This window comes from Bos taurus, chromosome 2, assembly GCF_002263795.3.
Source record: "Bos taurus isolate L1 Dominette 01449 registration number 42190680 breed Hereford chromosome 2, ARS-UCD2.0, whole genome shotgun sequence".
Taxonomy (NCBI): domain Eukaryota; kingdom Metazoa; phylum Chordata; class Mammalia; order Artiodactyla; family Bovidae; genus Bos; species Bos taurus.
Genome location: NC_037329.1, coordinates 91,417,805 through 91,442,042, shown reverse-complemented (window position 1 = coordinate 91,442,042; position 24,238 = coordinate 91,417,805). Strand labels below are relative to the sequence as shown.

The 24,238-nt window shown below is 34.9% G+C and overlaps 1 protein-coding gene across 4 annotated transcripts in view; it reads right to left on the bottom strand.

Annotated features, from left to right (window-relative positions):
• Positions 1–24,238, bottom strand: part of NBEAL1 (neurobeachin like 1) — a 174,618-nt gene that overhangs the window by 36,536 nt on the left and 113,844 nt on the right. For all 4 annotated transcript variants that reach the window (XM_024975022.2, NM_001435445.1, XM_024975025.2 and 1 more), the window contains 9 exons: positions 22,684–22,808; positions 18,892–19,018; positions 13,013–13,161; positions 12,264–12,397; positions 9,828–9,929; positions 6,213–6,308; positions 5,692–5,816; positions 3,118–3,258; positions 24–154 (listed from right to left, as the gene is read on the bottom strand). In XM_024975022.2, the coding sequence (XP_024830790.1) occupies positions 24–154; positions 3,118–3,258; positions 5,692–5,816; positions 6,213–6,308; positions 9,828–9,929; positions 12,264–12,397; positions 13,013–13,161; positions 18,892–19,018; positions 22,684–22,808 (1,130 nt within the window). The remainder of the gene's footprint in view (positions 1–23; positions 155–3,117; positions 3,259–5,691; positions 5,817–6,212; positions 6,309–9,827; positions 9,930–12,263; positions 12,398–13,012; positions 13,162–18,891; positions 19,019–22,683; positions 22,809–24,238) is intronic.

Here is a 24,238-nt window from a genome sequence, read left to right as displayed (position 1 = left end):
CCAGTTTTTAAACTATTTCTTACGATTTTGATTTTCCAAAAACTCTGGGAAATAGAAGAATTCAGGAATAAGTTCCTTCACATCATATGGATTGTCCATGAGAGCCTGCCAGGTAGCAGGGATGGAATGGAACTGTCGATCAGCACAGTCGAACCTACATGTGGAAATGGGAAGGGAGCAGTGAGTCCTGACTGAGCAACAACAGGCTAAAACAAATTACACTTTCTTCAGGGTGCCTCATGTTTAGTTTCTCTTTATTTACCCTTTCTCTTTAACATCTAAAAACAAAATATGCTCTCCTTATGAGAATCTTTATTTTGTTGTCAGGAAGTAAATACTATAATTTTAATCACTAGTATCATCTTAGATGAAAATGGCATAATTCTGCTGAGTAAAATTTATTACAGAGTGTAAATAAAAATTATTTGGATATTTTAAAATTACAGAGTTTAAATATCACTAAGTATTATAGTATTTATGATATAGTTAACAGATCTATAGGAATGCTGCTGATTAATTTATGATACAAAATATCTTTACAAACTTTGGCTAAAAAGTAGATAGTGAGTTAGGGAAATAATTCTGTAGCTAAAGCTTTTATACTTTACTCCCATATACTATTATCTTATTTTAACTTTATTTTCAAGTTCCATCATTTGCCTACAGTAATTGAAAGACGTGGTCATGCTGCAATTTTTATTATGTTTTAGCTAATCACAAACAGCATAAACCCCTTCTGTTTCATCTCCTTTGACACTGTTTTCCCAGTTTTATCCCATAAATGATGTCTTCTAAGTGACAACTGATGACTAATATGACTCTTCTTGTGCCTAGCAATCTTGTTTTGAAGCACAACTGAACTTAGCAGAACTCTAAATTTAACTATAGTCAATGACTGGGTCATCAATAAAGTCTAAGAATGATATATTCAAATTCAGTGAAAGGTACAGCTTTAAGGGCAGAATCTTTTTGTTTGGGTGGAGGGAGAACAGCTTAACTGATATATAATTAACATATATGTAATTCACTCTAAGCGAACAATTCAATAGCTTTCAGTATATTCAGAACTGTGCAGCCATCACAATAAACAATTTTAGAACATTTCATCACTCCAAAAAGAAATCCTGTATCTAATAGCAGTCACTCTCCATTCACCCTCCCTCTAGCCCTAGGCAATTACTGATCTACTTTCTGTCTCCATGGATTTGTTTTTTTTAGCCGCCTTATGTAAATCATATATAACATATGGTATCTTGTGCCTGGCTTATGTCATTCAACATACTACTGTTTCATCCATGTTGTAGCATATATCAATCTTTCACTCCTTCTCTTAACTCATAGCTAAATAATATTCCACACCATGGGTATACCACGTTTCATTTACTCCTTTACCAGTTTATGGGCATTTGGGTTATTTAAATATTTGGACTATTACAAATAAAGCTGTTAAGGCCATTTGTGTGCAAGTGTTTGCATAAACATACATGTTCAATAATCTTGGGTCTATACCTAGGACTGGAATTGCTGGGTCATGGGTAATACTATGTTTAATGTTTTGAAGAACTGCCAGACTGTTTTCCACAGAGGCTGCATCATCTTAAATTTCCACTGGCAGTACATAATTGTTCCAATTTCTCAACATCTCATCAACGGTAGGTATTATCTATCTTTTTATTACAGCTATCTTCATGAGTGTAAAGAGGTATCTCAGTTTGGTTTTGATTTGAATTTCCCTGATAACCAATGATGTTGATCAACTTTTCACATGTTTATCAGACATCTGTAATCTTCTTTGGAGAAATGTCCATTTAGATCTTTTGTTCAGTTTTTAATTGAGTCATTTTTTTTACTGTTGCATTGCAAGGATTTTTTTTATATATTCTAGATACAAGTCCTTTACCAGATCTATAATTTGCAAATGTTTTCTCCAACTGAACTGGCTGTCTTTTTACTCTCTTGATGAGGTCCTCTGAAGCACAAACAGAATCTATTTTTGAGGCCTTATTAAAAAAATCATTTAAAAGCTGTAAAATCACTAAAAGCTGAAGAGACCCAGGTTTGCTTTCCCGGAAGGAAAATTACCTGACTTCATGGCAAACATAACATTTGGAGATATGTAGTGATCTAAGCCTCTCCTTGAAAGACAAGGCTCAGTGAACTAAAGACAGGAATAAGGAACCCAGGCTAATTTTGAGAGATAAACATTACATGGAAAGAGAGCAGAACAGGCAATGTTTACATAGTTTCTGATTGGTCCGAAAAGGCAAGAGGATAATGTTAAAGAATAAGGCAACAGGGAGACAAAATGAGAGTAAGTAGAGAGGCACTTGGAGGATATGCTGGGGAATGGGGCATTCTTGAAGAAGTTTCTTTCTTTAGGATAAATAAGAAAATGTGAAACTTAGGTAAGGTATAATATAGACAGGTGATAACAATAATACGGTGGCATCACAGACCTGTTTGAGCTGCTATTAATAATCTAAGGGCTCTCATTCCTCTCTATTTTTATTCCTATTGATCAATATTTTCAGGAGGACTACAGAGGCACTGGTTAGACATTTCTGGTAGATGTTTTGGATTAAGGTCTAAATCAGTTCTAAGTCTGAATCTCTGGTAGATTCCTAAACCCAGCTGAAAATAACAAAAGTACACTGGATGTAAACAGTACAGAGGAATTCGCCTTAAAAGTCATTTGTGTAAGTCAGTTTGAGTGCCCTGTTACCAAACTAGTTTGGTTACTTTTATCTAGGGGCTATTATATGAATCAAAACCTAAAAAGAGGAGAATAAAAAAGGTAAGGTCCTGTTATAATAGTATATGAAAGTGAAAGTGTTAGTTGCTTAATTGTGCTTGACTTTCTGTGATCCCATGAACTGTAGCCCACCAGGCTCCTCTGTCCCTGGAATTCTCCAGGCAAGAACACTGAAGTGGGTAGCCATTCTCTTCTCCAGGGGATCTTCCTGGCCCAGGGATCAAATCTAGATCTCCTGCATTGTAGACAGATTCTTTACCATCTGAGCCACCAGGGAACCCTATAACAGTACATGACATGAAAGCAAAGAGTTTTCAACACTATCATATAGTCTTAAGAAAACAGTTTATTTACCCGAAACATACCTTCCACTCTGAAGCTGGATGTGGAGGGTGGTGAATGGTTCTGTACGAATAAGATAGTGCATAACTCCAGCAGAATTTGAATAGTGAGTACCATAATGAAATTTGTCAATAGTTCCCATAGGATCCTCAAAATTTTCATATCTAAAAATAGAAACTAAAGTTTTATAATCACAATAACAAAATTAATTTAGGATAGATGCTTGTATTGTATTGCTGAAAACAGTTTATTAAGAGGCTATGTACTCATATCATCACAACACATAATAAATGAAAAAAATTACTAATACTTTCTGAACAATACAGTAGTACTAATAGTGGAGTTTGGAATACTTTTGTATTATGCAATAATTATTTTCACTACAGATAGATTAGAAATCACAGAAAACCAAAAATAAAGAAATTTAAAATCAATTAAAATTGTACTTCCCAGAGATAATAAATAATAACATTCTGGCAAACATTTGTCAATTATGCATTAATATATATTTTAATATAAAATACATTTTAATATAAAACTGTTACACCTAGTATATTGTTCACAACTTATTTTTTCATCTAACAATTTTTTATTAACATCTTACAAAATATATAAGTGACTCACTTTGCTGCACAGCAGAAACTAACACATCGTAAATCAACTACATATCAATAAAAATTTTTTACAAAATCTTAGAATATATAACGATTTAACTATTTATTTATAGATAGTTAGGTTGTTTCTATTTTTTTGCTGTTTTAAGAATGTGATAATTAGACATCATAGTACGGCCAAGGTAATAGAAAAAAATATAGAGGGTCAGTCAAGAATTGTGAAAATGAATGTCTAATAATTCAAAGGTAGAAGGAAATAGATGTGTATAGCACAAGGAACTCTACTCAATATTCTGTGATAAACTATATGAGAAAAAATCTGAATAAGAATGAATATATGTGTGTATTACTGAATCATGTTGTTGTACAGCTGAAACTAACACTGTAAATCAACTCTACTCCAATAAAATTAAATAAAAAAAGTAGACAGTGAAATAGAAAGAAGGCTTAAGTCAGATTACTAGCAAAGGGCATATATATAATAACTCTTCAAGCACTATCACTAATGTTGTAATTGTTCTGAACGGTGACATCTGAGTTAGTGGGTATAAAATCTAAATAAGAACGAACAGTTTTTTGGAAGCAATACACATTAAAATTTTAAACCAAAATACTAATCAATTTGTCAAGCTAAGGTCAATTTCCTTTTTACATAGAAATCATTAATATTCAGGAGAATAAAGAGAGTTTTTAGGCCAAAGTCATTTGTACCTATGAAGAAAAATATATTATTGAAACATAAATTAAATTGTATCTTCCATTATCTACAAAATAAGTTAACCTATATGAAATGTACTTCCTATGGAACAGTGTTAGTAGTTTGACTAACAGCAGTGAGGTAATATACATACAGCAAAATTCCATTAGTAAATCAAATATTAAACACTGCAAAAAGGTCTTATGGAAGATTTGCAAATAAAAAGGAAAAAAATAATGTACTATCAACTCTCAAAAAAATCTACAACTAAGTTTTTGTTTGCAAACACTTTGTCTTTATTACTGGAAGTTATCCATAAGTTCACATGGAGAAAAAGGAAAATTAAAATTATTCTTTTACTTGTCAGCCACTTGCTTTGAATAAAAAAAAAATGAGACATTTACAGGATGGATGATCATCAATATATATAACTATAAATATTTTCTTTCCTTTCAAATGTTACTTTCTAAATTTTCTTACATTTCACTGTTTTTTATTCACATTATTACTGAAAAGATTAGTATTATTAATTTGGTATCTACCAAAATAGTACATCAGATGTAAATGCTAGATTAGTAGGTTATTAAGTCTAAAATACTTAGGGATAAAGAACTCCACCCTTGCACACATACTTTTTGTCTTTTAATTGGATAGATAATTGTTTTGCAATGTTGTTTTAGTTTCTGCTGTACAACAAAGTGAATCAGCTATACATATACACATCCCCTCTCTGCTGAGCCTCCCTTCCCCCCAACCCTCCATCCCACCACTCTAGGTCATCACAGAGCACAGAGCTAAGGTCCCTGTGCTATCGAGCAGCTTCCCACTAGCTGTCTATGCTACACAAGGTTCTGTTTACATGTCAGTGCTACGCTCTCAACTAATCCCACACTTTGCTACCCCAACCCCCTGCTGCTGGTGTCCACATGTCAGTTCTCTATGTCTGCATCTCTATTCCTGCCCTGCGAACAGGCTCATCTGTACCACCTTTCTAGATTTCATACATATGTATTAATATATGATATTTGTTTTTCTTTTTATGACTTCACTCTCTTATTACAAGGAGAAAAGAAATTCTAAACAACATTAATTTAAATTTGGTAATGAAGGGACACAGACTACAGTCAAGATATTGGAAAGACAACTGATAACATTATCAAGAAAACTTAATGAAGGAATTATCAGACTCTAATTAGTAAAAGTAACACTTGGTTAGCCATAGGAGAAATCAATACAAATTCAAACTGCTATGGGTATATCTATCAAAGCAGATGAAAGGCACTTACTTTTCTCTCGTGGCTTTGGCATTCTTATCATTAACTACCCCAATTGGTTTGGATAGATCTCGAAATACAGATGGGTTATTAAGATCCAACTCTTCTGAAGTATAATCTTGTAAAATCCAGGGGAACTAAAAGAGCCACAATTTACAATTTAGACATTCTTTCCAAGGGAAGCTACCAGTTTGATAACTAATATCAAACACTTTTCTAAAGACAAAAAGGGACAGTCTTTACTTTTTCCCTGTTGCAAATGTTTATTCATCTTTAGCTCAATAACCAGAAGCATTAACTCCTATAATCCCATTGAAATATTCTCAATGAAGGGAAAGAAAAAAGGCTTTCATTTTTAAAATGCCCTTAATATTTATATACATCTTAAAAATAGCAGGGTAAGAAATAAATAGAAAGGAAAAATAGTTTTTACATCTTTTTAAAAATAAAAACTAGATATAAGCCACTTATATTTTTGTATATAATCAAATTGAAAGGCAAGTGTATATTTACAGGATTTTTATAAAACTCACCACAGGATACTGTGCAAGGTCATTATAGGTTCGTCCTGCCATTGTATTTAACTGAATGAGGTAGTCAAAATTTGATATCTCTCTGTTTACCCATTTCTAGATAGCATAGAAAAAAATCAGAATTAGTTTACATCTCTTAGAAATCAATGACTATTACTGACAGTACTAAAATAATCTTGCATCCACTATCTCTATCATCTTTCTGGTAAAAGAAGTTAAGTTTTTGAAAAAAGATTAAACAGAGAGAAAAATCAAAATACTTCTCCTAAGTTCACTTCCTTTTAAAAACTGGTCTTTAGAAAAGAAAGTTCTCACACTGCAGTCTAAAAGATCTCCTATAATAATTAAGTCTTTTCTTTAGTTAAAAAATATATTATTTGAATATAAAAATCTTTAATTCTAGGAGTGCCCAAATTTTAAATTTTTGTCATTAACTGAAATCTTCCTAAGTATATATATTAAAATACCAGTATCTCAATGTACTTAACAGATCTACAAATTTTAAATAACATTATATTATTATATCTCTGCTCAGAAAAATTCCTTTATACAGAAAAGGTAGGTGGGATTTTGCTATAACAGATAAAACTTTCTAAAGAAAGACATAATCATTATTTTTTTAATCACCTTGTTAAATCTAGCCTACTCTACACAGTGTGAATATGCTCAAGCATTTTTTTTTGAAGACAGATTAACATACACCTTTCAGTTCAGTTCAGTTCAGTTCAGTTCAGTCGCTTAGTCGTGTCTGACTCTTTGCAACCCCATGAATCACAGCATGCCAGGCCTCCCTGTCCATCACCAACTCCCAGAGTTCACTCAGACTCACGTCCATCGAGTCAGTGATGCCATCCAGCCATCTCATCCTCTGTCGTCCCCTTCTTCTCCTGCCCCCAATCCCTCCCAGCATCAGAGTCTTTTCCAATGAGTCAACTCTTCGCATGAGGTGGCCAAAGTACTGGAGTTTCAGCTTTAGCATCATTCCTTCCAAAGAAATCCCAGGGCTGAACTCCTTCAGAATGGACTGGCTGGATCTCCTTGCCGTCCAAGGGACTCTCAAGAGTCTTCTCCAACACCACAGTTGAAAAGCATCAATTCTTCAACCCTCAGCCTTCTTCACAGTCCAACTCTCACATCCATACATGACCACAGGAAAAACCATACCCTTGACTAGATGGACCTTTGTTGGCAAAGTAATGTCTCTGCTTTTGAATATGCTATCTAGGTTGGTCATAACTTTCCTTCCAAGGAGTAAGCGTCTTTTAATTTCATGGCTGCAGTCACCATCTGCAGTGATTTTGGAGCCCAGAAAAATAAAGTCTGACACTGTTTCCACTGTTGCCCCATCTATTTCCCATGAAGTGATGGGACAGGATGCCATGATGTTAGTTTTCTGAATGTTGAGCTTTAAGCCAACTTTTTCACTCTCCACTTTTACTTTCATCAAGAGGCTTTTGAGTTCCTCTTCACTTTCTGCCATAAGGGTGGTGTCATCCGCATGTCTGAGGTTATTGATATTTCTCCTGGCAATCTTGATTCCAGCTTGTTTCTTCCAGTCCAGCGTTTCTCATGATGTACTCTGCATATAAGTTAAATAAGCAGGGTGATAATATACAGCCTTGACGTACTCCTTTTCCTATTTGGAACCAGTCTGTTGTTCCATGTCCAGTTCTAACTGTTGCTTCCTGACCTGCATACAGATTTCTCAAGAGGCCCAGTCGTGTGGTCTGGTATTCCCATCTCTTTCAGAATTTTCCACAGTTTATTGTGATCCACATAGTCAAAGGCTTTGGCATAGTCAATAAAGCAGAAATAGATGTTTTTCTGGAACTCTCTTGCTTTTTCCATGATCCAGCGGATGTTGGCAATTTGATCTCTGGTTCTTCTGCCTTTTCTAAAACCAGCTTGAACATCAGGAAGTTCACGGTTCACGTACTGCTGAAGCCTGGCTTGGAGAATTTTGAGCATTACCTTACTAGCGTGTGAGATGAGTGCAATTGTGCTGTAGTTTGAGCATTATCTGGCATTGCCTTTCTTTGGGATTGGAATGAAAACTGACCTTTTCCAGTCCTGTGGCCACTGCTAAGTTTTCCAAATGTGCTGGTATATTGACTGCAGCACTTTCACAGCATCATCTTTCAGGATTTGAAATAGCTCAACTGGAATTCCATCACCTCCACTAGCTTTGTTCATAGTGATGCTTTCTAAGGCCCACTTGACTTCACATTCCAGGATGTCTGGCTCTAGATGAGTGATCACACCATCATGATTACCTGGATCGTGAAGATGTTTTTTGTACAGTTCTTCTGTGTATTCTTGCCACCTCTTCTTAATATCTTCTGCTTCTGTTAGGTCCATACCATTTCTGTCCTTTATCGAGCCCATCTTTGCATGAAATGTCCCCTTGGTATCTCTAATTTTCTTGAAGAGATCTCTAGTCTTTCCCATTCTGTTGTTTTCCTCTACTTCTTTGCACTGATCGCTGAGGAAGGCTTTCTTATCTCTTCTTGCTATTCTTTGGAACTCTGCATTCAGATGCTTACATCTTTCCTTTTCTCCTTTGCTTTTCACTTCTCTTCTTTTCACAGCTATTTGTAAGGTCTCCCCAGACAGCCATTTTGCTGTTTTTTGCATTTCTTTTCCATGGGGATGGTCTTGATCCCTGTCTCCTGTGCAATGTCACAAACCTCATTCCACAGTTCATCAGGCACTCTATCTGCCAGATCGAGGCCCTTAAATCTATTTCTCACTTCCACTGTATAATCATAAGGGATTTGATTTAGGTCATACCTGAATAGTCTAGTGGTTTTCCCTACTTTCTTCAATTTAAGTCTGAATTTGGTAAGTTCACTTAAAGTGTGCCTTAAGCAAAAGACATGTAGAAATGTGAGAAATGAATCTATCTATACAGAAAGTCCAATAATACTTATGTGTCAAATTGAGGAATCAGTACTTTAATGAATAAAGTCTATACCACAGAAAGCAGGGAATGTACTTTTAAATAAAGCTTATTCCATAAACAACAGGAAGGAATTGCTAATGGCTTTTGAACAAGAGCAACGTTTAAAGATTAAGATTAACACATATGTAGGAGGAAAGAGAGAGTCAGGAGGCAGAGAACCTAATTAGGAGACTACTAACAACACCAGAGAGCAAAAAACAAGAGCCTTTCCTTGGCTTTTGACAGTGAAAATTCAAGAGATGTTGGGATTATATGAGGATAAAATGCGTGGAAGAATTAGTTAGTTTTGGCAGATAGAAAGACTGGAGAAACTTTCTTCTGCCTGTATTCCAAGGTGTCTCGTATTTTTTCATTTTTTCTTGTGCATGGATTTTTATTATTAAGAAAAGTCCCACATTATTTTTTTAAAAGAACATTACAATGAAAGAAGAAGTTATAAGACATGCCCATGAACTGAACAAAATGGGAGCTGGAGGACAGGGAACTCTTATGTGTGAGAGAAACAGAAAGATTCAAAGACAATTCAAAAGATCAACCTGAATGGAAGAACAGCAGTTGTATGATCAAAATAAAACAGTCAGAAAGAAGATTTACTTCTAGGCAAAAGTCTAAGATACAAAATTAACACCAAACAGTGACTTAAAATTTCCTACCTGTGTCAGTCCTGATGCTTTGAATAACTCCTGTGGTGATCTGGTTCCATAACTATTTGGAGAATGAAGTGACAACAGTCTGCTATATACTTTGTTCCTAACCTATTAAAAAAGCAGCACTTTATGCGTTAAAAATAGAATAAGAGAAAACAGGATTATGGCTTTATTAACAGATTTATTGAGATATAATTCACATACCATAAATTCACCCTTTTAAAGTATATAATTCAGTGAGGTTTTTCTCTTTTTTAAAAAAATATTCACAGAGTTGTACAACTATTCACATTATCTAACTCTGGGACATTTATGTCATCCTCAAAAGAAACTACATACTTATGAGCCATCACTCCCCAATTTCCCTCTTGTCCTCTGACAACAACTAAACTTTCTGTCACTATGGATTTGCCTAATCTGAACACTTCACTTAAACAGAAGATTACAGTTTTAACTTCTTTATTTTACTAGGCTTAACAAACTTATGACATACATTTTTTTTAGAATGCTACAGTATATTAATAGAGTAATCATCACACATTTTATCAGAAAACCAGCTCACTTCCAGTTCAAATCTAGTTCTGTCATTTACTAATCATCTGGACAAATCAATTAATTTACTGAGTCTCATTTGTGTATTCAATATAATAATTTTACCCTTTACAGTTTTGTGGATTGTTCAGGGCTATGCAAATGTAAAGAAATAAAATTAATCTTTGAACTTCAGCTTCCTCATCTATAAAAAAAAAGGAATGGAATTTTTCATATCTAATCTGAAGACTGTTATGAAGATTAGGTACCACATATAAATATGGTTTATATATACAAGAGACTTCCCTGGTGGTGTAGTGGCTAAGACACCGAGCTCCCAGGGTAGGTGGCCCAGATTTAATCCCTGGTAACAGAACAAGATTCCACATGCCACAACTAAGAGTTCACATGCTGCAACTAAGATATGGTGCAACCAAAAAAAATAAATTAAAAAAAAAAACAAAAAAAAACTACATACAACACGAGTGTGCTTAGTTTAATTACATAAAGTAACTTTCTAAAAAACACATACATTGTATTTTCCTATCGGTGAATATTTATTTTTAATAGTGAAAAATTACCCTTCTGTAAAAATAGAAAAATGTTCCTCAAAATTTATAAATTTACCTGGATCTCATTTATAAATATACCTGGATCTCAAATGAATAGAAAGTTAGTTATTGACTCTGCTAATCCAGGTCCTTGGAAGAAAAATTATACTCTGCTAATCACTTGCTCCTTGGAAGAAAAGTTATGACCAACCTAGACAGCATATTAAAAAGTGGAGACACTACTTTGCCAACAAGGGTTCATCTAGTCAAAGCTATGGTTTTTCTGAGAATTGGACTATAAAGAAAGCTGAGTGCCAAAGAATTGATGCTCTTGAACTATGGTGTTGGAGAAGACTGTTGAGAGTCCCTTGACAGCAAGGAGATCCAACCAGACAATCCTAAAGGAAATCGGTCCTGAATATTCATTAGAAGGACTGATGCTGAAGCTGAAACTCCAGTACTTTGGATACCTGATGTGAAGAACTGATTCATTGGAATACACCCTGATGCTGGGGAAAAATGAAGACGGGAGGAAAAGGGGACAACAGAGGATGAGATGGTTGGATGGCATCACTGACTCAGTGGACATGAGTTTGAGTAAACTCTGGAAGTTGGTGATAGACAGGGAGGCCTTGCATGCTGCAGTCCATGGAGTCGCAAAGAGTTGGACACAACTGAGCGACTGAACTGAACTGAACTGAATCCAGGTAATCTGAGAAGCAAATGCTAAGACAGAATTCAACATGGAGGATTCTATTAGGAGAGATACCAGAGAGAGAAAATGGAGAGAAAGCTAGGCAAGGTAAAAGAAAGCTATCAAACTGTGATGCAAATCTGGCCTCAAGTATATGCCAAAGGGAAGGAAGGTTGAGAGCAAGTAACGTGCCAAAGGTTACACTGCTAGTGGTGGAATGGTTTTGGATCCAGGGAACCTGAATTCAGTGGCAATCTCTTAACTGCTTATACTATTTAAGAATTTACGCTATTCATAGAAGAAGCATATGCTCCATTATTTTTTTTTTCTGATTACACATACTCCATTATTGTTGAATTCAACCCAAATTTCATAAATCCAATTATATCATATATATATACACCATAGTATCTCACAATGTGAGATCTATTTGCTGACACCCCAAATTCTACTAACTTCTTTATCTATCTATATATAAGATATCCTCCAAACACTCAAAGATAAATTCCAACAAAAATTCATATGCTGCTTAGTCCCAAAGTATGTATCTTTTTTCTCTAATATTCTGACTCAGTGGAAAAGCAGAGTATAAAGTTTCATTACAGCTTACTAGTTGGAAAATTATTTCAAGCTAACAATCTAGGAGAAAGGTAGCCTTTTACAAACCTCTTTTTTGAAATTGAGAAAGTAGTTGGATTGGTCAACATGAAAAATCTCAAGGGCTGACCTCCTTAAATTGTACCGTCGTAGGTGAATCTCTCGAACTTGAGAGTGAGGCCACTTGAAATCAAAGCCTACTCCTGAAAACAGAAAAAAATCTTGTGACTGTGGACCACATAAAGTTACATACGCTATGCAGAAAATATCTCCTTTTCCTGACAAGAATAGCATTTAGGGAAAAAGAATTCAACCTCTATATGATAAAAACCATCTGTTAAATGTATTACATGTTTAAACTATTTCTTTTAAAACTATTTTAAAATTCTATAGCTTTTTATACTTCCTTTCCATTGGAATAGAGAATAACTCTGAATATTGTATCTTAGAAACATTTTCCCTTTTTTCTTTATGTTAGCAGCTTAGATTTAAATATCTTTTTATTTTCAGATAAAAGATTAGGTGAGATGCCTATAGGAACAAGAGTACATATAAATAAAATATTGCATTTATAACTTAAATTTATAGCAATCCCCACTAGGCAAACCTTTAAAAAAAAACATTGATAATAAAAAGAAGCATTCCCCTCAGTACATTGTTGAATAATGAATTTAATCCCATACTGACTTTCCATTTCTCCCTTTACATGAAAGACTACAATTTTACAGGCCCATCTTATTATTTTCTTCTCATTAATGATTGATAAACTGGATACTTAACTATTGAACAACAGAAATTATTCCCCCAGAACTCCTCACCATCTTCTTTTTCAATGCTGCCATCATAGAAGTAAATGTGTTGAGTAGTGATTTCTAATCTGCCAGGAATTACATCAATTATTGTAATGAGTTCACAGTCTTCTGATAACACCAATTTTTCTTTTTGATTCTGTTCTTCTTTCTCATCACTGAAGGGAAAAAATAAATAAAAAAGATCCAACAATGTATTCTGGGTAAATGGAAAAGAACATCATATTCAAAATCAAATCTCATTTCTGTGAAATCACTATCCAAGAAAGGGTACTTGAATTTTCTACAAAAAACATTCCACTGCATATTTCACCAACCTAACAGGTAATACTGCAATCCTTAAAGCTAAGCTCAAAAAAAGCTAAGAATGTTTTCCTAAATAGTGAAATTCTAAAGTTCACAGTGATGAAATTGAGAAATAAGTAACTTAAGGCAGTACACAGTCTGTTGCTTATTTATATTCTATGAAAGAAGGAGTTTTGGCTTTTCATTTGAAAGTGAATGAGACTGACATCCACTGAATTCACTAATCATTGAAGAAAAAAAATAAAACCCCATTAAAACGCTGACCAAAAAAATCTACCCAAATCAAAGAGCTCCCTAGACAACCACATCTACTCAGTTTGCTAAAAATAATCAAGGAAATATTTTAAAATCATTAAAATTATATGAACAAAAGAACCTGCTTATACCAACAAAAGATATTATTGAATCTGGTCAGTTTGTAATATTAAAATAAGCTCTGAAGAAATATTTGCCATATGTTGTTTATAACCTAAACAAAGTGATACTCAGAATAAATTATAAACTTGAGACTTAGCTAATCATTCTTGGCTGAATGTGAGGCTTTACAATCATAATAAAAGTCAGGACAGATGTGTAAATCACCAAATTTGAATGAATTCCCTAAACGACTTACAGATCCACTGGCAAAGAGTGGCAGTATTACTGATCAAGGAGTTTAACACAAGCACAAACTAATTACTGGCTGACCACTAAGCTATGCTGATCCAGAGGCAACCCCCAATAAGCAGAGTTTTAAAAATAAAACAGAACAAAAACCCAGTAAATACAGACATCAATGACATTCACTACAGGTAAAACAGATTCCACAGACTTAATCTACCAAAGTCATTAGACAAACAAAAATACAATAACAACAACCAAAAACAAGGGAGGAGATCAGAAACCAAAGTGGATACAATTTTTTTTTAATGTATGGGTTTCACAAAGATTATGAGACATAACAAGAAACAGGAAACTATGGACCATGAACCTAAAAGAAGTAAAAAGAAACTATTTCAGGGAGGACCTCAGAAGTTCAACTTAGTAGACAAAGACATCAAGACAGCTATCATAAAAATACATGAAAAGAACTAAAGAAAACTATGTTTAAAGAACCAAAGTGCATTATGGCAAAAATGTCTATTCATAGAGAGATTACAATAAAGAGATAGTAATTATACATATATTTATAAAAAGGAACCAAATGAGAAATTCTGAAATTGAAAAATATAATAACTAAATGAAAAATTCACCAGAAAGACTCAACAGCATATCTGAACTTGCAGGAGAAAGAAGCAGAGCTCTTGAAGATAGATCAAAAAGAAATTGTCCAATCTGAAGAATACAAAGAGAAAAACAATCAAGCAGAATGAAAGAACCTCAGAGGGTTCTATTATGCAAAACAACATAAGTGCAAAGGGAGACCCAGAAGGAGAGAATAGAGAAAAAGGCCAAGATATATTTGAAAAAATAATGGTAACAACTTCTCAAATATCAAAGAATTTAATCTACACATCCAAGAAGCTCAGTGAACTCCAAGGAGGACAAACACAAAGATATCCATACATGGACAGAAAATCAATGTGATAAAAGCTAAGGACAAGAAGAATAACTTTAAAGCATAACAATACAGTACATAAATTGTCAACTGAGAATTCTATAACCAGCAAAACTACCCATCAAAGAGAAAGCAACAGTGCTCAGACAACTAGAATCACATGCAAAAGAATTAATACAGATATCTACATCATTCCACATAAAAGAATTAACAAAAAATGGATCAACGACCTAACATAAGAGATAAAATATAAAACTTAGGAAAAAATAGATAAAAGGAAATTCATCAAAATTAAAAATACCAACAAAAAAGTGAAAAACCCAATTTAATGGAAAGAACATTTTTGTAAATCCTATATTTAATAAAGGACTTGTTGCTAAAATATATAAAGAACACTTACAACTCAGTAACAAAAAGACAACCCAATTAAAAAGTGCAAAAAAGATCTTCATAAAGATTTCTCCAAAAAAGACATATAAATGGCCAAGAAACATATGGAAAGATGCTCAGCATCACTAGTCATTAGGGAACTGCAAATTAAAACCACTAGATACCACCTTCTGAAAGTGAAGTTGCTCAGTTGTGTCCAACTCTTTGAGACCCCATGGACTAAAGTCTGTTATGCTCCTCTGTCCATGGGATTTCCCAAGCAAGAATACTGGAGTGGGTTGCCATTTCCTTCTCCAGGGGATCTTCTTGACCCAGAGATCAAAGCCAGGTCTCCTGCATTGCAAGCAGACACTTTACCATCTGAGCCACCAGTGAAGCCCACCACCTTCTAGAATGATATAATAAATTTTACAAAAACACAGAAAGGGCTTCCCAGGTGGCTCAGTGGTAAAGAATCTGCCTGCTAATGCAGAAGATATGTGTTCAATTCCTCATCCAGGAAGATCCCACATGCTGCAGAGCATTAAGCCCATGTGCCACAACTACTGAAGCTCTCGTGCTCTAAAGCCCACGCTCTGCAGTAAAAGAAGCCACTGCAAAGAGAAGCCTGTGCACAACTAGAAAGTAGCCCCCACACAATGCGACGAGAAAAAAGCCTGTGCAGCAACAAAGATACAGCCAAAAATAATAAATTAATTTAGACTTAAAAAAGAGAGAGAATAACAGACACTTGAATGGATTGGAGAATCTAATATGAAAATTAGAACTTTCATACATTGCTGAAATGTAAAATGGCATAGTCATTCTGAAAACTGTTTCATAATTCCTCAAAAGGTTAAACATAGAATTAGCACATGATCAGCAAATCTAAGTTTTTTTAATACTGAAAATAACTAAAAAACATAAGTTCACACAAAAATGTATACATGAATATTCAAGGCAGTATTATTCATAATCATCATAAAACTAGAGACTACAGAAATGTCCATCAACTGATGAACAGATATACAAAAATAATATATTCATATAATGGAATACTATTTAGCCAAAAAAACTAATTAAATATTGTTAGATGCAATGACCTGGATAAATACTGGAAATATTATGGGGAAAAAAGTAAAAATTGTTAGTCGCTCGGTCATGTCGAACTCTTTGTGACCTCAGGGACTGTAGCCTGCCAGGCTCCTCTGTCCATGGGATTCTCCAGGTAAGAATACTGGAGTGGGTAGCCATTCCCTTCTCCAGGGGATCTCTCCATCCCAGTGATTGAATCCAAGTCTTCTGCATTGCAGGAAAATTCTTTACCGCCCGAGCCATTTATACCAAAAGGCAACATATTATATGAAATACATGAAATGTTGAAAACAGGCAAATTCATACTGAAAGAAAGCCAATAAGCCATTGCTAGAGGATGCAGGGAGGGAAGCAGAGACATTACTTTGCCGACAAAGGTCCATCTAGTCAAGGCTATTGTTTTTCTAGTGGTCATGTATGGATGTGAGAGTTAGACTATAAAGAAAGCTGAGCGCCAAAGAATTGATGCTTTTGAACTGTGGTGTTGGAGAAGACTCTTGAGAGTCCCTTGGACTGCAAGATCAAACCAGTCAGTTGTAAAGGAAATCAGTTCTGAATATTCATTGGAAAGACTGATGCTGAAACTCCAGTACTTTGGCCACCTGATGCAAAGAGCTGACTCCTTTGAAAAGACCCTGATGCTGGGAAAGATTGAGGGTAGGAGGAGAAGGGGAGACAGAGGATGAGATGGTTGGATGGCATCACTGACTCGATGGACACGTGTTTGGGTTGATTCTGGGAGTTGGTAATGGACAGGGAGGCCTGGTGTGCTGCAGTTCATGGGGTCTCAAAGAGTCGGGGATGACTAAGCGACTGAACTGAACTGAACTGCAAAGTAGAAGATCTGCTTTTGAAGTGATGGAAATGTTCTTGGACTAGATAGTAGTGATGCTGCACAACTCTGTGAACAGACTAAAAAACCACTGAACTGTACACTTTAAAATGATAAATTTTATACTAAGTGAATCTCAATTTTCAAAAAATATATCTGTTTTTAAAAAAGCAGCCAAAAATGAAGACAAATTAAAAACCTCTACAGATGACAAAAGACTAAGATAATTTGTGGCTTACAGACATTCCTTATAAGAAATACTGAAGAGAGTCCTTCAGGCTTAAAGGAAATGCACCAGATGGTAATATGAATGTACACCAAGAAATAAAGTATATAGGTAGGTAATTATGCAGGCAAATATAAATGAAAACATAATTACATAGTTTTTTCTTCTCAATTTTAAGACAAGTGCATGAAACAGTAACAGCATAAGCTGTGCTGTTGGGCTTAAAATATATAAAGATTTAATATTATGGTAATAAAACAAAGGAGATATGAGAAATGAAAATGTTTTACATTTGCTTAGGGGAAGTTTTTGGGCTTCCCTGGTGGTTCAGAGGGGAAAGAATCCGCCTGCAATGTGGGAGACCTGGGTTTGATGCCTGGATTGGGAAGATCTCTTGGACGTGGGCATGGCAACCCACTTCAGTATTCTTGCCTACAGAATCCCCACAGACAGAGGAGCCTGGTGGGCTACAGTCCACAGGGTCACAGAGTTGGATACAACTGAGCAACAAAGCACAGGGGAAGTTTTTAAACTACAAATTCAAAAATTTTAAGTATATCTAAGGCTATTCAGGATATATATTTTTTTCTGGTAGAGGTCTCATAAGTTATATCTTTCAAGGAATTTGTCCATTTCATTTAAATTGTCAAATTTATTGGCATAAAGTTGTCATTTCCTTTTAATTATTTTAATGTATTTCTTTTTAATCATTTTAATATCATCATTAATCATTTTAATATCATCTTCTCCTCCTTCATTCCTGATACTGGTAATTTATGCTGTCTTTACTTCCTGCTGCTGCTAAGTCACTTCAGTCGTGTCTGACTCTGTGCGACCCTGTAGACGGCAGCCCACCAAGCTCCCCCGTCCCTGGGATTCTCCAGGCAAGAACACTGGAGTGGGTTGCCATTTCCTTCTCCAATGCATGAAAGTGAAAAGGGAAAGTGAAGTCGCTCAGTTGTGTCCAACTCTAAGCGACCCCATGGACTGCAGCCTACCAGACTCCTCCATCCATGGGATTTTCCAGGCAAGAGTACTGGAGTCGGGTGCCATTGCCTTCTCCGATACTTCTTAAATAGTCTAACTAGAGGTTTATTGTTCACTTATCTGATTTTTAATGACCAGCTTTTTTTCACTTTTTCTTTTTGTTGTTTGGTTTTCTCTTTCATGGAGTTCTGCTTTTATCTTTATAATAATTTCTTCCTTTTGCTTAAGAGCTTATATTTCGTCCTGTACTTACCATCTAAACACCTCAGTGGTATCTATAAATTTGGTAATGTTTTTATTATCATTCAGCTCAAAATACTTTCTAATCTCAAGGTCCAGCTCCAAATTAACCCAGTTCTAAGAAGCCTTCAATGGTTTCAGTTGACACTGATAGACTCCTAACAGTTGATACAGTATTAACTATTGGATTCTGGAAATGTATAGTATTACAATTTCAAGCAACTATTTTCCACAATTTTACAATCCTATCTCTCAGAATAAAGTAATTTTAAATTCTCTCAAGTACTGATACATACATATTTACTCTGGATGTTATTTCCTCTTCAGGAAGATCTAATTTATCCTCCTCCATATCACTAACTTTTACTTGTTTCACCACTTCCAGAAGCAATGAATCACTGGAAGGCTGTGAGTGTTGGATACCTGTTTAAACATAAAATATCTGTTAAACACAAGTAGAAAAATCATATCAGAGTCCTTCTGTAATTTCTGACTGTTAATTGTATGATTATAAGAAGGTGCTTGAAATTTTCTAGCATAAAAAAGTGATTTACTACAGAAAAGCTGTTATACATAATTTAGAGTTATCTGTCCTACCTCTTGAGAAACCTATATGCAGGTTAGGAAGTAACAGTTAGAATTGGACATGGAACAACAGACTGGTTCCAAAGAGGAAAAGGAGTACGTCAAGACTATATATTGTCATCCTGCTTATTTAACTTATATGCAGCGTACATCATGAGAAACGCTGGGCTGGAAGAAGCACAAGCTGGAATCAAGATTGCTGGGAGAAATCTCAATAACCTCAGATATGCAGATAACACCAGCCTTATGGCAGAAAGTGAAGAGGAACTAAAATGCCTCTTGATGAAAGTGAAAGAAGAGAGGGAAAAAGTTGGCTTAAAGCTCAACATTCAGAAAACTAACATTCATGGCATCTGGTCCCACCACTTCATGAGAAATAGATGGGGAAACAGTGTCAGACTTTATTTTTCTGGGCTCCAAAATCACTGCAGATGGTGACTGCAGCCATGAAATTAAAAGACGCTTACTCCTTGGAAGAAAGTTATGACCAACCTAGATAGCATATTCAAAAGCAGAGACATTACTTTGCCAACAAAGGTCCGTCTAGTCAAGGCTATGGTTTTTCCAGTGGTCATGTACAAATGTGAGAGTTGGACTGTGAAGAAGGCTGAGGGTCGAAAAATTGATGCTTTTCAACTGTGGTGTTGGAGAAGACTCTTGAGAGTCCCTTGGACGGCAAGGAGATCCAGCCAGTCCATTCTGAAGGAGTTCAGCCCTGGGATTTCTTTGGAAGGAATGATGCTAAAGCTGAAACTCCAGTACTTTGGCCACCTCATGCGAAGAGTTGACTCATTGGAAAAGACTCGGATGCTGGGAGGGGTTGGGGGCAGGAGGAGAAGGGGACAACAAAAGATGAGATGGCTGGATGGCATCACTGACTCGATGGACGTGAGTCTGAGTGAACTCTGGGAGTTGGTGATGGACAGGGAGGCCTGGCATGCTGCGATTCATGGGGTTGCAAAGAGTCGGACACGACTGAGCAACTGAACTAAACTGAACTGATGCTGCTTAACCAATGTTTTTAAATTATTATACATATAACAAAAGGAATAAATGTTTTTAAAATGGTATTTGTTTTTAATGATGGTATTATTTATGTTTCAGAAACAGGCCAAGTAATCTCTTTAACCATATTTACTTCTAAAGTATGCCAATAAGTAAGTGTTATTCTCACTACATTAATTCAATAGAATTATCCTTACTGTGCATTTGTACTATAGAAATATTAAGAAAGAATGTGAAAAATTATTATTGACTGCAAGATAATACATAGGCCATTCTGAAGTGTTCCTTTCTGGAGTACATAGAATAGATAATTCTGATACATATATATGCCACAAATGTAATGAACTATGCGTTATGTAAGAAGGCTGGGCTAGTGCAATGGAAAGAACATGGGTTGTGAAGTGGTAAACCTAAATTCAACTTCCATTTATTAACCACATGACCCCTCTGAACCTATGTTTCTGTAACTGTGAAATGGAGATACATCACATTACACATAAAATAAATGGTAGCTATCCTTACTATACATTTACCTCTGAATTATCTGAGTGGCATAAGAGTAGTAATGAAAATATATGCATAATTTATAGATAGGACTAGAAAAAATTCATATGTTTAACTATGTACATAGGCATTTCATATTTAGAAAATAAAAACAATTCATGCTAAATAACAAAACATTATAAAGACAACAAAACTGCTCAATTTATCAAATGGTATCCTTGCTGACACACAAACTGAATTAACCTAATGTGCAGTTGCATTTTTCCTTTATAAATCTGCTTTGATCACTTTGATCAGATACAAGTCTAGATAATCTGATATAAACAGAATAATATCGATGAAAATATAGACAAACATATGGAGTAGGTAAAACACTGAAGTAAGCTTCAGAGAACTTTAAAAGTTTTAAAGACTGATACCACTGGTTTTCTACTATTACCAATTTCACTTTGAAATGTATGATTTCTTTCTTCTGTACAATTTTATTATCACCATTGTACCTTGGATAATTTTGAAAATTAAGTAAAGAGAGAAAGAGATGGAGAAAGAGAAAGGACACTGGTCTTCCTGAACTTAAAACAACTGCGACCAAGAAGAAGAAACAAAATTATATCTGTGTACATGTGTTAAGAGGGATGAAGAAGGAGAAGAAAGGGACAAGGAATTTCCTGGAGTGATATTTCCTGACAAAAATGAAGAAAAATATAGAATACTATTCCTTAAGTGTTACTAAATTGAAGTCATTCACCAAAAGATGTTTTCTGAGTGACAAGTACAAAATTTCAAGAGGTAGAAAAGTATAATAGTCTCAGGACACAAACAGGGAAGACAAGCTTGTATGCAAGTGACCATTCCTATGTAACAGATTCTCAAAGTTAGTGTTTGTACCAGGGAAAAGGCCTTTATTTTACATTAAGGAAAATTACTGAGTCTCATTTATTTCAGAATGTAAGATTTGAAATGGCAGGCATGATAGCTCTCTTATTTTTATGGCACTTACTGTATGGGCCAATTTACTATAGCAATTTAAAAAAAATAAGATTAAAAAATTGGTACTCATTTTATCTATAACTTAGTCATTAAACACAAGATGCACGACTAGCTTTGGTAAAGTAACTACAATTTAGTATACACATGACTTTTAATATTTTGGGTATTTCAGAGACCCTTCTTCAAAAAGAAAAGGATTTGTCAAGTCAGATGGTTATAAAGGAAAGTCAAAGTGAAGTCGCTCAGTCATGTCGGACTCTTTGTGACCCCATGGACTACCAGGCTCCTCTGTCCATGGGATTTTCCAGGCAAGAGTACTGGAGTGGGTTGCCATTTCCTTCTCCAGGGGATCTTCCCAACCCAGGGGTCGAATCCAGGTCTCCTGCATTGCAAGCAGACACTTTACCGTCTGAGCCACCAGGCAAGTCTCATAAAGGAAGGGCTTATAAAGGAAGGGCTTATAAAGGAAGGGCTTCCTAAAGAATTATAGACACTCTTTAAAATCTGTTTTGATATACTGCTAGGCTACATATTTTTAAACACTTTTTTTTTCCTAGAAAAAAAGGCATTGACCCATCTAGATACTAAAATGTCTGGAGTTCTATAAGAAGAATACGTCATAAAAGAAGGACCTAAAGAGTTGCTAAGAATTTGAAATATATTCAAGATTAGCTTCAGTTTCAGAAGGCAAAAGGCTCAGGTTAAAGTACCGTATTTTACTATACCATAATGGATACAGAGACAACGCATTTCACACCAACTGCTGTATAATTTTATGAGTTTATATTTTTCTTTGAAAACCTTCAAAAATCAACTGAAACTGGAAGTCATTTTAGATTTGACTAAGATTTGACAAAGGCAACATAGACAGCCATTTAAATATCAATTATAAAACATCACCCTCTCTCAAGAACAAACCATTTTCAAACAATAAAAACAAGTACCAACCCCTACCACCACTCTCATTATCTGCAATAGATAATTAAACAGCCATTGAAACTCACCTAGATTATCTCGCAAAGCACTAGCTTCTTCGTGGGTTTTGAAATTATAATTTGGCACCAATTTAAGTCTCATGCGGGAATAATTTTCTACATTAGCTAGTTTCCAGTGAATTGGATTTTGTTGCCTATGAATATTCATAAGTAAACAAATAAAATTATTTTAGTTTAAAATTACAAAAGGTCAGCTGATTGAAACAAAGTAAAAAAGTAACATGTATTTTATGTTTCTTTGGCATCATTTTATAAAAGCATTCACATTCGTATCTCATTTGACCCAAACAATCCTGAGGAAAAAAACCAATGTTAGTATGCATATCAACAGTTTATACCTAAGGAATCTAAGATAGGCTAAATTATTTGCCTAAGATGCCATGGAGTTTACAGATATCAGAAATAAGATTTGAACAGAAATCTTCAGACTTACAGCTTGATATTTTTTACTCTTTCACTGTTACAAGGAATTTCTTAACTAGCTATATATGAGTTTATTCAAAACACAGTTTTCAAAATAAAATAATAGTTTTACTACAAATAAAGATAATATAATTACAAATGTATCAAAGATCTAAATATGAGTTAAAGCTCTTAGGGGAAACATAGGAGTAAATCTTCATGACTTTGGATTTGAAAATGGTTTCTTAAATATGATATCAATAACATAAGCAACAAAAGAAACAGATAAACTTGACTTAAACTTCAAGTCTTTGTGCACCAAAGACCACTTATCAGGAAAGTGAAAAGACAACCTACATATTTATAGACAATATATGCAATAAAGGCCTATTATTGGGAAAATAAAAGGAACTCTTACAATTCAACCACAAAAAATCAAACAATCCAAGTTAAAAATAGGCAAAGGAAAAAAAAATAAAGGACTTATACATTTCTCTAAAGAACATATACAGACGGTCAACAAATATATGAAAAGATACCAATGTCATTAGTCATTAGGGAAATGCAACAAAATCATAAAATACCACGGTATAACCAATTGATGACCATAATTAAAAAAAAATTTTTTTTAAGACAAGTATCATAGTAAGGTTGCAGAGAATCTGGAACCTTCAAGCACTGCTGATAGGAATGGGGCAGCTGCTATGAAAAACTGTTATGCAATTCTTCAGTAAGTTAAATACAGAATTAACATAGCAATGCTGCCTGCAGGTATACGACCAAAAAAACTAGAGACGGGAGTTGAAGCATACACTTGGTCACAAACGTTTACAGCAATACTATTCACAACATGTGTGTGCTCAGTCGTGTCCAACTCTTTGCAACCCCATAGACTAGAGCCCGCCAGGCTTCTCGGCCCATGGGATTATCCTGGCAAGAATATTGCAGTGGGTTGCCATTCTCTCCTCCAGGGGATCTTCCCAACCCAGGAATTGAAACTGTATCCCCAGTGGCTCCTGGCAGATTCTTTACCACTGAGCAACAGGAAAGCCCACTATTCACAACAGCCACAAAGAAAACAACCCAAATATCCATCATCCATTTCATACAATGGAGTATTATTCAGTCATAAAAAGGAAAGGAAGTACGAACACATACTACA